Source organism: Populus alba, chromosome 17 (genome assembly GCF_005239225.2).
Source record: "Populus alba chromosome 17, ASM523922v2, whole genome shotgun sequence".
NCBI classification, from domain to species: Eukaryota; Viridiplantae; Streptophyta; class Magnoliopsida; order Malpighiales; family Salicaceae; genus Populus; species Populus alba.
Window position 1 is genome coordinate 21125508 of NC_133300.1, and position 15356 is coordinate 21140863.

The 15356-nt window shown below is 30.1% G+C and overlaps 1 protein-coding gene and 1 pseudogene across 1 annotated transcript; both read right to left on the reverse strand.

The window, feature by feature from the left end:
• Positions 1-863: 863 nt before the first annotated feature.
• Positions 864-3170, reverse strand: LOC118037202 (UDP-glycosyltransferase 88A1-like; annotated as a pseudogene).
• An 18-nt stretch (positions 3171-3188) lies between these two features.
• On the reverse strand, positions 3189-7401 carry LOC118037084 (probable metal-nicotianamine transporter YSL7). The gene is made up of 6 exons (XM_035042965.2): positions 6924-7401; positions 5416-5573; positions 5175-5272; positions 4953-5087; positions 4638-4827; positions 3189-4532 (listed from the first exon to the last, which is right to left on the reverse strand). Exons 1-6 carry the CDS (start codon positions 7330-7332, stop codon positions 3426-3428), a joined length of 2097 nt encoding a protein of 698 aa, XP_034898856.1. The 5' UTR covers positions 7333-7401; the 3' UTR covers positions 3189-3425.
• Between the last annotated feature and the right edge of the window lie 7955 nt (positions 7402-15356).

The following is a 15356-nucleotide window of genomic DNA, read 5'->3' on the forward strand; positions in this document are numbered from 1 at the left end:
TACATAACATGTTGATATGCCAAGCTATACTTAATATTTTAAATTTTTGAGTATTTATACGTTCATAATTTTATCAACCAAGTGCTTCACTTTACGTAAAAAGTAAATAAAATAATAAATAATGATTTTGACATCACAACAGCACATGACAATAGCATCATAATGCCTGAATTGTCAGAAAGCCAGCTGACTTGGCTCATTTTTCATGATGCCATGGCTCTACCTTTCATAGCAAGTGCTCTCCCTCTGATCATTCTACCTTCCTCGGAACCATCACCATTCTAGCTTTCTTCTCCACCACCTCATCGGTACTTTCAAAACTATAGGGTGGATGGGAGTTAAAGAGATAGTGATTATTGGTTTTTAAAATATTTTTTGATTTAAAAATAGATTAAAATAATATTTTTTTATTTTTAATATAATATATAAAAATAATTTAAAAAACTAAAAAAATATTAGTTTAAAATAAAAAACAAAAAAATTTTAAAAAACAAAAACAAATAGTTTATTCGTAATCATAACATTGACAGAGTAGGCTTCATTTCCTCCGCTCACAATTCCCTATTCATCCTTTGTCTTCCATACAATGGCCAAGCCACCATCGGCACACACTGCTTCGAGAGTAGAGTTCACATCGGTCTGCATGTTCTGTGATTATTAGGGTTGTTAGTTACTGTGTTTTAAAAATATTTTAAAAAAAATTTAATTTTTATTTTATTTTTTATTAACTTTAAATTAATATATTTTTAGTATTTTCAAATCATTTTTATATGCTGATATCAAAAATAATTTTTTTAAAATAAAAATAATTATTGACATGTATTTTAATACAAAAAATTATTTAAAAAATAATTATAATTACACTACCAAACAAGCTTAGAAGGTGGATTATGCACCACTCCTGGGAACCTTTGGCCACTCTTTTCCAATCCAATAGCTATTCCCCTTAACTGCTCCATAGTAAACAGCCCCAAGCTAACAAAACAAAGAAACACAACACTTTGGTTTGGTTGGGAGTGTAGCCAAGTTAAACACTCAGGTACATCATCATCAGGACTGGTCTTGCTGCTACCACCCCTTTTGGTCAAAATTGTTAGTTTTATTTTGTTTGGAATAGTAAAAATATTTTATATTAATTTAAAAAACTTAACAAAATAGAATAATTTTTATTTTATTTTAAATCTTGATTCGTTCTGGATTTTTTGGCTAAATTCTAACTGAAATATTCCAATTTCATTCTACATGTTTCGTTCCGGTCTTGAAAAGCCATTAAATCAAATAAAACATGATTCAATTCAATTTAATTAATTACAACGTCCAAGTATAAAAAGCTTTTTTTCATTAATATTTTTAACATCAAAAATTATTATTGCTATTATCATTAACAATGATATTAATTTTTTAAAATTAGATTTATCACTAATATATATGGTTTATATTCATGTTTTTTTTTTTTTAAGTTTATACTTTGTAGGAATTGAAGCAAAACAATGGATGATTTAGATCTCATTAACCTTGATAATATTGACCTAATTTTATATTTAAAATATCTATGTTAAAATATTTTAATTTTATAATTTTTTGATATTTTATTTAACTTGAATTACTTCAAGTTAAAATCTATTTAATATTTGATTATTTAGAAATATTTTAAAATTTAAAATTATATTTGTTTGATATTGTGTTTGTATTGTATAATTTATAATTAATTTATCTTAAATTTAAATTTTTTATTAAATTATATATATAAATAGTAAAATCTCGAAATGATATATCAAAATAATTCAAAAACTAAAATATTTTATTTTAATTAAAAAAACAAACAGAATTGACAAGTTGCTTTTGGCATCAACTCTGGTCAATGTACAGATGCAAGAAATTGGTGGTGTGCCCCACAGAGTCCATCTGATGTTGCCTTGTCAGCTTTGGACTCTAGCAATTCAAATGTATTGATCATAATCCTTGCTACTTGAGGGAATTGAGAGGCAACATCAAGAAAGTATGCTGGCCTTGTTGTCTCGGTCAAGAAAAGGCTTTGGCACATCAGTGGCAAGGATTGGTGGCAAGCTAGGAATATCAAGAAAGTCTTTCATATGTCTGAAACTTTCTGTATAAGATTGATGAAGGGTAGGGAAGCAGAGAAAAAAAGGCAAGAAAGCAAGCAGCAGATGTAATGAAAAAGTAACAGGGATGTCAGGTTCAGCTGCTACACAAAGACCAGAAGTGCAAATGAAGTCCATAATAAGGCCATGAGTTTTGTACCTTAATTTTCGATATGTTGAGGAGTTGTTGATGAGCATAATGGTTGCTAAGGCGGAGGATCTCTAAAGTGAGTTCTTCATGGTGGGTTACAGCGGTGGAAACTGGGGTAGATGATGGAAGGAAAGGTGGCGGAAACAATGACGATGTATGTATCAGTTTTGCCTGCAATATAGGGTGCTATAGCAATGAGAAAGTGAATAGAAAGGGAAGACTAAACCCAACAAAGTGACAAACCCCTTAAACAGTGGCGATGTATGTATCAGCCTCCCTGCTGAGGTCCTTCTCGATTGAAAGGACAACATAAACACCAATGAAGTGGAGGGTGGGAGCCACCGTAGTAAAGTGGATCTGTAATAATTTTGCATCTTAATTATTTATATATATAAAATGAAGGAAAAGGGGTCGGAACAGAACATATCTTTGGTAATTGTTTCTTGTAATTGATTTTTGTTTCGGGGACACGGAATTGAATGTGATTCTAAAGGTGGGGCAAAATATGTGAAAGAAGAGTCTCCTGAAACAGAGCTTGATGATGACGATGATAACAAATATTTGAAAGGTTTGAAGGAAGTTATGCCAATTCGGCAGCCTGCAAGAATTGCTGGAAAAACATTAAGTATTTAAATAGTGCAAACTATAACCTTTTCTGTTCTTTATCATTTTCTACCGCGTTTCTCTTGTATTTCTCAAACTAGTTACCAAAATAAAAATAAAATACAATTTTAAACTAAAATATTTAATCATTGAATTTTTTAAATTTAATGGCAACATTAAACAAAAGAGTGGAGGGACCATTTTCTTTTTAATAATATGGCTGCTTTTTTTTTCTTGAATTTTCATCCCTTTACTTTCAATCTCCTACATAAAATAAAATCAATTATATTTTCACAAAATCGAGAATCACCCATCTATGTTGATGTAGGCACCATGATAATTTTGTAAAAAATAAAGGAAATAAATTACAAATATCAATTTCTATTAAACACAATCTCAAAAGAATAAATAGAAAAACAAAACCAAATGAAAACCAAAAAAAAAGAAAAAAAAGAAGAAGAACCGAAAATAAAGATAGAGCATCGTTCTAGTGAACAAACAATGCTCTATGAAGAGAGCTTCGATGAATTCGACAGAGTTTTAGTGTTTTTAGTAATTGTAATTGTACTCTATGACCCTAAGAACGCGTCGACCCTAGTATTCGTTCCCCTTGACAAAAACTTCATGCAAATGGGAGGTTTTATTCCTGCGAGAGCCAGTATCGAACTAGGCAAAGTCCATATCCCATCCCCGCAAATCAAACCGGAAGCCACTACTGCCCCAAAAGCATCAGCCTTTGCCTTGTCAATCTTTTCCCAGATAAACAGAATCAAGCTTCCCACACACGCGTCAATGGCGAAGTATGAGCCAACAATGAAAGGTATAGCCATTGCCATTGGATTAGGAATGAACCTGGCCCATTTCTCACCCAAAGCATCCTTGATCAAATTTATCAGAACAGCTGCACCGAAGAACCCATAACAAAGATAGAGGCAATTCTTTGGCAGAGACGAGAATCCTTCTACCCCCAATACTGCCATGTTTCGAAATACAGTAGCATAAGGAGCAGGGTATTGACTTCCAGGAGTCCCAAGATCCTTGAAGCCCTTGAAAAACAGCCAAAAGACGCAAGGTGAAATAATGCAACCCATTGCAGTGCCAATTAGTTGGCTCACAAACATGGACCGTGGGGAAGAAAGGGTTAGATAACCAGTCTTGAAATCTTGAGAGAGGTCGGAGGCTGTGGAGACGATATTCATCATGACTCCACAGGCCGCTAGTCCTGCAAGAACTCCACCATGAGAGGCACCAGCCCATGCCCCAATTGCAAAAATAGCAAGCGTCCCATAGGAGTAAGCGAGGGACCAATCAGTGAGGCCACAGCCATAAGCATTACTGAATGCAAGGGCTGGGGCAAAGACGTAGATAACCAATATGTAATACCATTTTAGTTCGGGAAATATACGCGGAACGGTGGCTGTGGAGATGGCAGCAATTGCGACATAGCCTGCAACAGCAAACCATGTTGGGATTTGATCTTTAACAAAGAATTGGTTGCGGCGTTGCTCATCATAGGAGACGGTGGGGATCTCGAGAGAAGAACGGCCAGCAACAAGGAGAGCACCGACTGTATTTCTCCCACGAAGTTGAGAAAACAAGGCAACGAGTGTCCGGCTTAGCACCTTGAAGAAGTTGTACAGACCGTCACCCAAGATCAAGGCAGTGGCAATAAATACCTGAGTACATTGCACAAGTGGTGGTATGATTGAAAAGTCTTCAAGAACAAGTAAAAAATCATGTACTGGGCACTCTTGTCACCTTAACCTTGTTAGAAAACTTACCTTGTAACCTTGGAGGCCATTTAGGCTGTCTGGTTTGAGGTCTGCTGGATACCAATCACCCTTTTTTGTATCTATGAGAGGCCACATGAGACCCCAGGAAAGAATTCCTCCAAGCAATACTGATATGTTTATGATATATGGGCAAATCATTCCAACTCCAACATATGTTGCTGAGAAATCAAAGAAAAATCTGTGCGTGTAACAAGAACATCATTAGTCAAAGATACCACAACGAATTTGAAACACAATGCCAATATAAATTGAACTACATTCAGTAGGATGAGAAATTTTTTGAAGGTGGAGTAATGCTTTTACTTGTTTTCATATGCTTTAAGACCGAGTGAGGGGAACTCAGCAAATCCACAACCATCTCCGGCAGTGTAGAACCATTGAAAGAAACCCCACAAGAAGCTGAATGAGAAGAACTTGCCCAGCACCCTCACTTGTTTCCTGCAATGGTAGAAAAACAAAGTACGATACTTTTAGTTGCCAAATGATCATCCAACTATAAGTGCATGAGATCTGATAATGCCTTACTTTGCTAGCTTGGCCCCTGTAGGAGTGTGGAAGCTGTTGATGAGATGACCAGTTGCAGTGCCACTTGGATATGTCAATTTGAAGTCTACAATCATGACCTGGAAATAACCAGGGTAACAATGAAGTTTAGATTTTGGCATAATCAATACAGTCGACAAGAATGGAAAATGCAGAGAAAAGTGTTCTATTTCCAATAATCATATGACGAAATTGAATGGTTATATAGCGTTGTGAAGTCTACCTTTCGAAGAGGCACCACTGAAAAGAGTCCAAGAAAGCTAACAACAAACAGAAAGCCAATCATCCATGACAGAGATGGATTTTTAAAAGCATCTCTATGTTCTGTTGATTGTTTGGCCACGGTTTCACTCATTCCAAACAGATAATTCCCAAAGCCTCCTATTGTAAGGAAACCATTAGTACGAAATTCAACGAGTTTTAACATCATCATACAAATTAACTGTTTTATTACAACAATTTCAGTTTCAAAACAAGTTTGGCATTTAATCTTGTTTTGACTATTTAGAAATATAGCGTATTCATCTTGACATTATGTTAATGATTCTAGGTCAACGAACAAGTTCAACATAGGAAAATCTACAGCAAAAGGGTTGATTAATTATTCTCATTTTCTTTTCGTTTACTAATGGAGAAGGCTTGTTTTTCCACTAATCAGAATATTCTTTTAAGACTTACAGATATAACTTTGAACTTGGTAAGTTAACCATCTCAGCCAGTCGCACTTTATGCCCGGTGGGGCATTAGAAACCCAAGAAAACTGATGCTGACATGTCACCCAAAACTAAAAGTTTTTAGCAGTTCACAGTTAAATACTATATGTATGATTTAACATATATTTTTATGTACAGTAAGATGGGGTCAGTCCTAAAAATAAATTTGATTTAGCGAGATTTGCATAGTTACTAATTAAAACAACTATAACTCTTGATTCGAGTTGAATCAGACTTAAATTTATTGAAATTAGACTTGGAAGATCTAATATAGAAAATTTTCCTTCATTTCCTGGATTTTTTTTGTGCTCTTTTGAATTTTATGTTATTTTCTTTTATATTTGAAGGTTATGTATTATTTTGTTAATTTAGAGATCAAGCTTGCAGTTCTTTTCGCTCAACAAATTTGCCTTCTCTGTAATTGTTGAACTGTCTTTATGCTTTTGCCTGCATAAAAAACACTAGATGAAAAATGAAAAGCAGCCACCCCCAACACCATTATCACACGCTCCAGGAGACGGGGAGGAAGCTAGTAAAGAAACTTTACAGATCATTTAAAGAAGACACTCATCAAACTTTTTCACTAAGGTAGATTTGTTCATGTCCCTAACAGCAAGTTCAAGTGTTGAGTAGTTTAGTAACGAGTGGCTGAAACAATAGCACAATGTTAGTCATAAAACCTCAATTTTGATTTGTCTCTCAAAGACTTTAGGCAGTAAGAAATTATTGTCTTCAAAGATCTCACATCTGAGATGAAAGGGAAAGAGAGAAAAAAACGGCTGCCTCATCTGGTAATCTAGCAATTAGAAGAAGGAAAACTTGACATTGAATTTTAGCAACTACTTGAATTAAGCAACAATTAAGAACAGAAACAAAACCAGATGCATAGAAATATTATCTTGATCAAAGAAGCCTAGATATCTCCTCACCTCAGAAAGAACAGAGAAAAAAAATGATTTTAAGAATAATTGAGAGATGAAATGAAAATTAATGGCAGTAAGAAGTACAGAAAGTATACCACTATTGGCAATGCCAGAGGAGGCAACCACACAAGTCTGGATAACAGTGTTCTCTTGCCTCGTAAAGGGTTGCTTCAAAAGGCCAGACTTTTCAAGAAACTTTGTCCAGGTCTTGATAAAAAAGAACCCTAGAAGGCCAGCAGAGATATTGAGGGAAGGTATGATACCAGTTGTAAGATTGAGCTTCATTACTATGACGGTGAACAAAATGCTCAACACGAAGCTCACCACAAAGGCCCTCAGTGTCAGCTGATTCCTCCATGATGGCACTTCTTGGTTCTCAAATGTTCTTTCCACTGACAACACTTCTTCTTGTTCCTCTTTCTTGTCCTTCTTTCTGTGACCATGATCATCCTCCAAATCATAACCATTCTCTACCTCGATGTCATCTCTGCCATTACGTTCCATTTTCTTTTCTTAAAAAAAAATTCTCTGCGGAGGCTACGACTGTTGGGAGAGTGTTAAATAAGGTGGTTGTGATTATTGCTCGACAAAATTACTTGTCTCACCAGGGGGGGTCAAAACTGGTGTCTCTACAGTTCAATCTAGATTAACTCTTCATTAAAAAAAAAATATTAAAACAATTTTATTAAAAAAAAAAAAAACAGAGCTCAATTACTTGAGTATTAATGGCATTGTATGAAAAGTCTTTAAATGCCATTAAGCGAATTTAACAGTAATTGCTACACCACTTAAGTGAACCGCCCAATTAAGAATTAGTCGTGATATGAAAAGTCTTAATGGACAACTTTTTCTTGCCATTTGAGTTTTTTTTATGTCCTTGTATTTTATTTTAATTTAGTTTTATAAACTTTTTAATATATACTCAATGATTATATATATATATACACAGATGTTTGGAAAATTGAAACCAATAAGACCATTTCATGATTTCAATGGTTTCTATGGGTGTTTGGCTTTGAGATATAAATGGTATTTTTTGTGAGACCCACATAAAAAATATGTATTTTTTATTTTTGTTAGATGTAATTAATTTATACTTTTAAAAAATTATATCTTTTTAAAAAACCAATCATATCTTCAATCTGAACACACAATTCATTTTGATATGTCGATTTAAAGATTTTCACCTTAAAAATGAGCCCATTGACTGTTGACTTGGCTGCCACGCTTACAAAGTCCAGATCCGAAAGTGATATAAGGATTTATGCCAGGAAAAGAAATAGCATTATTTTAGATTTGTGGATTTTTGGATCAAGCCATTCGGTTGAGTTGGACATGCTTAATTGTTGAGCTGAACTCTTACTACACTATTTTTTGGTCGAGAATTATGTTTGTGCATCTAAACTTGAGTCTTATTCGTGGAAAATGAATTCAATGTCATTTTATTTGGTTCATTGAATTGAATTGTAGAAGAAGGATTCCTAATTAAATAAGAGGAATATTTCTTAGTCTTAGACTCAGTTTGTTAGCTGGAAAGTGAATTCCTTTTGGAAAGTGAATTCTGGGGAAAGTGAATTCCGGGAAAGTATTTTTCGATGTTTGGTAGTGTTATGGAAAATGAATTGGAAAACACTTTCCAGTGTTTGGTTATGTTATGGAAAATGAGCTGGAAAATAACTTATTAATATTTTATTTTTTTCAAGTTTATTAAAATAATGAGGAACAAATCTTACAAATTAAAAAGTTGAATGATAATGAAATTGAAAAAAAATATATAATTTCATAAATTATCTCAAATAAAACAAATAATAATCAAAATAATAGGGATCAAATCTAAAAAATTAAAAAAAAAATGAAAAATGAAGAAATTAAAATAATAATAATCAACATTTCATAAATTATTTCAAATAAAATAAGTAACAATCAAAAGAATGAGGATCAAATTTGATAAATAAAAAATTTCAATAAAAAAATGATAAGAAAAAAGCAAATAGCAATTATAAAAATAAGGACCAAAGTTAATATAAAAATAAAATTTTAAGAGATGAAATTGAAAAATAAATATTCAAAACAAAAAATATATATATATATAGTAATCAAAAGTTTGAGGATCAAATTTGATATAATCAGCAAATAATGACATTTCTAAATTTTTCACAACTTCCGGAAAGTGTTTTCCCTTCAAATTTTTCAGGAAAACACTTTCCTGAAAACCAAGCCAAATTTTCCTTTTACTAGAAAGTGTTTTCCATTGACCAACTTTCCTACTGGCAAACAAACACAAGAAAGTTTGGAAAGTGCTTTCCCGGAAACCACTTCCCGGAAAACAAACACAACTAAAAGGAAAACACTTTCCTGAAAACCAAGTCAATTTTTTTTTGACTAAAATTGACTGGAAAGTGTTTTCCGTTGACCGGAAAGTGTTTTCCGTTGACTAGAAAGTGTTTTCCGCTGACTAGAAAGTGTTTTCCGCTGACCGGAAATTGTTTTCCGTTGACCAACTTTTCTAATGACAAACAAACACAGGAAAGTTTGGAAAATGGTTTCCCGGAAACTACTTTCCGGGAAACAAACAAGGCCCTAAAGGGAAAACACTTTCCTGAAAACCAAGTCAAATTTTTCTTTGACTGAAATTGACTGGAAAATATTTTCCGTTGATCGGGAAGTGTTTTCCGTTGACTAACTTTTCTAATGACAAACAATCACAGAAAAGTTTGAAAAATGGTTTTCCAAAAACTACATTCTGGGAAACAAACATGGCTTAAAAAAATTTCTATTTAGAACTCTTTTTGAACCAATATTTAAAATTCTTATTGGATTAATGTGGTAGTTTGATCATATTAGATGAATTCATTTTAAAATTTAAAATTAATGGTTTCAATTTCCTTTTATATATATATACACACACACTTTAACAACAAATACTACTAATTAAAAAAAAAATATAACCATCCACTGACTAAGTGAAAAGAAATTTTAATATATTATTAAAATTAAAATCAATGTTCTAGATGTTTCTACCATGATAGGTTATATTATCTCTGCCTTACGAGAAGGTCTTGATTTAACCTTTTTTTTTTTTTAAAAAAGAAAAAACCACGGTGGAAAGATTGATTTTAAAAATCCCAATAATTTACTTTAGACTAGTAGTAGTATTTCTCATGGTCATCGCGCCCGACGAAAAATCATCGCTGCACCTAACCTTCACTGTTCAACTTAATTTCTATAATATTTGCTAGCTAGGATTCTTGCACAATATTGACAAATCAAGAAACCCAATAATTAAACTCACCGTTATGGAAGTATGTTTTTATTTTTTGATTTTTCGAGTTTAATTTTTAGTATAGATATATATAAGAAAATTTATTAATCTTTTTTAACTTAACAAATTGATGTATGACATGCACCCTTAATCAGGGGCCCTACAAAGATTTTTTTTTTTTTCAGCTTCTCCTTTCATAATATTAATATATTTAGCTTAACTAATAAAACAACTAATATTTTGGTTTCTTTTAACAAAATTTTTGGTTCCGCCCCCGCCCTTAATATTGTTTGTAAAAACAAAAGGTTTTGATAAATATATAAGCAAGGTGATATGAGAATATTCCTTATATTTAAAAGAAAATAATAATTAGGAAATCAAACGTTTTAGTATCCAACTTGGGCCGCATTTGGATAAGAGGTTTTAATGCTAACTAAATAAAAATATTAATCCTTAACTCACAATCCAATGAGTACTTTTACATCGGGTTTGGTTATTTTTGTCAACTGAATTGAAATAACTGACTTCTTTCTCTTTTTAAAACTTTGTCCAAGTCTTGATAAAAGTGTCATCTTCCCTAGTAAGGGATTGCTTCAGAAGGTTCATTGTTCCACCACCTCAAATGTTTTAATTGTATTGCTATTAACTATATATATTTTAAAAAAAAAAACTACGTAAAAAATTATAAATATCCGCTGACTATGTCAAAAGAGATTTTAATCATTAAAAATCAAATCAATGTGTCCTAGATATTTCTATCAAAATATATTATATATTAGCTCTAACTAAAGAAAAGAGAAAATTATTTTGATATATTTTTCAATTAAAATTACTTTAAAAAATAACAACAACTATATTGATGCACAGGCTTTTACTCTTCTATGTTTAGAAAAAACAAATCAAAGTTATTTCTGCAATGAATTAAATAGGTCTTGACGTATATATGGGAAAACAACTGGCCTATAATAAAAAATAAACCCTAAATCTTAAAATTGTGCATGCAAAGACTAAATGCGGCCGTAAAGTACGAAAAATAATATAAGAATAGACTAAACATGATCTTATAAAAGGTATCTTTTGACTTGATACACGTGGGAAAGAAGACGAGACGGTCCAAGCCAGAAATCTACTATTCAAAGCCTGCAAAATGGAAATTGAGGAGCTTGCTATGTTTGTCCATGGCCACCGCACGAAAAATCATGGCTGTACCAAACCTTCGACTGTTCAACTTAATTTCCATAATATTTGCTAGCTAGGATTCTTGCACAATATTAATTGGAGAATAAAAAAATCCCCAATAATTAAACTCACAGTTAAGGAAGAATATTTTATTAATTTGTTGATTTTCTTTTATTTTAAATTTTAGATTCATATCTAACAAAAATTATTATTATTTTTGTTAAATATAACAAACTGATGTGGGAGATGAACTATTCATATTGTTTGTAATAATATCCAACATGGAATAATCTAGTTAAGAGGTTTTAATGCTAGCTAAAGAAAAATCTTATTTCTTAACTTAAAATTTGATGGATATGTTTAATTAAATAGATTAAGAATTATAAATGCTGAAAAATATTTTAATATTAACTAAAAACTAGTTTGTGAAGAAAAGAGATAAACGCAATAAAAATATTTGATTATTTTCTGTGAATTTTTTTTTAATTATTTTTAACTTAATTATAGGGCATAAATATTTTTTATAAGAAGAGTAATGGAAAAAATATTCTAATTATTATCTTTAATTTTTAAAAAACATAACATTTTTTCTATGTCATTTATTTAGTAAAAATTAAAAGCTTTCCACATATATACCCGGAAAAAAAATCCTGATGATTTTAATAAAAATAAAAAATACAGTTATCTAACTAAAACTCATTTGTCTCATTAATGTGCTACTTTTTGTTTTTAAATTCCACTAGAACATTTATTTATTAGACAGTATTCAATCATCATTTCAAAGGTCGCATGTTATTAAAAGAAACACTTTGTAAGTCTCATTACACACAATTCAATTCATCAAGGTTGAAATCTTCTTATTCGAATCTTTATCAATCTCAAGTTTAAATTAAATTAAGTATAGAAATTAATTTGATATAAATTGATTATTTTTATCAATATAAAAAAACTTAAAAAATTATTAAAACAATGACTTGATTAAATTTTTTTTTTCAAAACAATAACTTTTATTTCTCAATATTAAAACGGTAATATATCATATCAATCTTAATTAATTTATTAAATTTTTAATACACCTCATAAGTCAAAAAAACACAAAAATTAAATGGAATCTATTAAAATAATATCTAAAAATAACAATCTTAATAAATCTAAGAATTTAACAGAAATTATTTATATTATATTTTGAATCAATGAGTTTTTTTAAAAAATAAATATTGTTGAAAAAATATTTTTTCAAAAATTAAATTACATGTGTGGGCCTATGTGATTAATAGGTAGATGACGTGTTAGATGTAAGTCTAAATTTTAACCATTATAAAAATAGAACGGTCAGAGAATCAAGCTGTACAATTTTTTAGTCAAAAGATCAATTTTCAACCTATACCCACCTAGAAACTCTTGAAAAATATTAGTATAACCTTAAAAAACTAATTTCCCAGCTCAAATAGATCTAAATTGATTTAAAAATAAATTGAAAACAAAAAACCTCTCTCAACCCTCTTATATGAAAGTTCAAAAACACTTTAATAATATTTTTCTTTTCAAGATAAACACTTTAATATCAAATTTGATTATTTTTGTTAATTAAGTTGGAACAACCATCATGTTTCTCTATTTTATTGTTTTTTGACAATTGTATCTCCTCTCAGTTTAGAGACTAAAATATAAAAATAATAAATCATTGGACTGACTTGTATAATATTCAGACTAAATAGATAAAAAAAATAAAATTTGACAAAATCCCAAGCCTAAATTTTCCAAAAAGGCGTCGACGCATTTTGTTTTTAAAAAAGAGGTTAGTATTTTTATTTTTTAAAAGACCACCGAGACCTTAAAATAAGTAGCACGAAATAAGTTACGAGGCCAAATCACCGATGAACACAAATTAAAGAAGTTAAAAATGATAAAGTTTGATAATAGAATAAAAAAATAAAAACACCATGCAAATCCACAGTATTTTCACCTAGAGTCCACACTGAAAAACAAACAGAGGCCTCTTCGTAAAATAATGTAGTCTCCACGTGCCCTTAATTTACTATAACAGCAAGCAGCCCATATATGATCCTTTTGTTCTCTTATATTACCATTTATGGAAATCGATGGCAGATATTAAATTAAGACAGTCAAGCAAGTTAGTGGTAGACAACAAAAAATCAAACCCAAGCTAGCTGCTAGCTATCATAAGACTAAATATTCACACGAGGGATTTATTGAGAACATGAACGAAGCATATTTGAAAAGACTCTAATCTTCGGACAAAGAGCAATTTTATTTATATATATTTTTAAAAAATCGTACAATAGTTTTATATGAAATGACGTGCTGATTATTCTTTTCATTCTAGACTAATCTTTTAATAGTTCTAAACTTATATTTAACTACTTATCACTTAACACATTAAAAAAAAAAAAAAAAACCTCCAGGGGTTTAGGATTACTGTGTGGATTGTGAGCAGATTCGCTGTGAACATTTTTATTTTTATTTTTATTATTATTCTTTTAAACTTTTTACTAACATATTTGGTCCATGCTTGATTTTGCAAAAACAAATTAATCTTGTTACGTTGCATGCTAAAACAAAAACTTTAGGGACCAGATTTGATAAAAGAGGAAACAATGCAGGGTTTTTTGGGGTTTAGTGTTAAAAAATGCACCTTCTGACAATTTTTTTGCCAAATATTTGGATAAATTTCAACAAAAATAAACTTTTGGGGTTCTAAAACTGATTTTTTATTTTATTTCTAGAGATAACTAGAAAATAATTTAGATGATAATAAATCATCCCCGTAACAAAATACTTGTTGATAATATTTGATATTATGATAGTGGTTGTTTTTTAAAATATTTTTTACTTATAAATATATTAAAAATATTATTTTTGATGATAGCATATACCAAAACAATCAATATATATATATATATATGTATATATATATATATAATTAATTAATTAATTTAAAACATTTTTTTTAATTATTTTTAAAAATATGATATTATCATAAAAACAAACACTATCATAATTTAGTATAAAAAAAATAATAAAGGAACGAACAACTAAAAAAAAATAGCTGGGCTTTTTGGTAGCTTGCAAGACCTAGTATGATTTGCTCTTCTTCTTCTTTTTTTTTTCTTTTAATTTTCTCTTGTTTTCTTTTTCATTAATACCCTTTTTTATGTACTTTTATTCTTTGCATTATTTTTTATTTGAATTTTAATTAATACATTCTCTTTTATTTTTTAAAATAGTTTAGTTCAGATTTCTTAAATATATTTTTTTGCTTTTTTTTTTGGTATTCTTATAATGTTTCAAAGAAATTATTGTAATTTATCTTTAATTTTTGTTTCTTTTATATTTTATAAAAATAAATTGTATTTGCATGATTTATTTATAAAAATATAAGCCATTTGTTGTTGGTAAGAGCAACAACTAAGATAAAATAAAATTAAAAAATATATATAAATTAAAAAAAAAGTATATTTATACACTTTTTGCTCTTAAGGGAAAGATTATCTTTCTATTTTATTTTATAATTAGAATAAGCTCTTTCTTAGATTATTGGTTCATAATTTTTTATATTTATTTTATTAAATATAAACAATATTTTTGCTTTTTTTTAATTAACAAAATCTTAATACTTGAAAATGTATTCATACCATTGCGATGCATGCCTAGCCTGGTGTTATTTAGCCAAAGTTGGGTCAGTAGGCTAAGGCTTCTGAGTTATTTTTATGAGCTCTTATTTATGTGTTTATTTTAATTTAAATTTGTTTAACTAAAATAAATAAAATTATTTTTAGGATATTTTCAAAATCAACGTTTGATCCAAATGATAACCTGTTTATGCAGTTCACTTACTCCTACGGCTTAGATGCCATTAAAAATACAGCAATGCTTGTCTATTCTGCAACTCCCTTTCATATTCTTAGGACAAACCTAGATAAAATAAGATAATCATTACACAAGCAATCACTTCAAACTTATTTGATCGGCTGTTTAGATAGTTACAAGTCTCATCGCTGAAGCTTTTATCGTCTTTCTCGATGCATCTGATGTTTTTTTTTTTTTTTCTTTCCTGTTTTTTTCC

What these genes read in the sequence shown, in the direction of transcription:
- LOC118037084 (XM_035042965.2), bottom strand. Translation starts at nt 7,332, where the DNA reads ATGGAACGTAATGGCAGAGATGACATCGAGGTAGAGAATGGTTATGAT. An exon ending in CTTAAAGCATATGAAAACAA is followed by an intron (nt 4,828 to 4,952) that starts GTAAAAGCATTA and finishes TTACACGCACAG; the next exon opens with ATTTTTCTTTGATTTCTCAG. An exon ending in ATGGCCTCCAAGGTTACAAG is followed by an intron (nt 4,533 to 4,637) that starts GTAAGTTTTCTA and finishes CAATGTACTCAG; the next exon opens with GTATTTATTGCCACTGCCTT.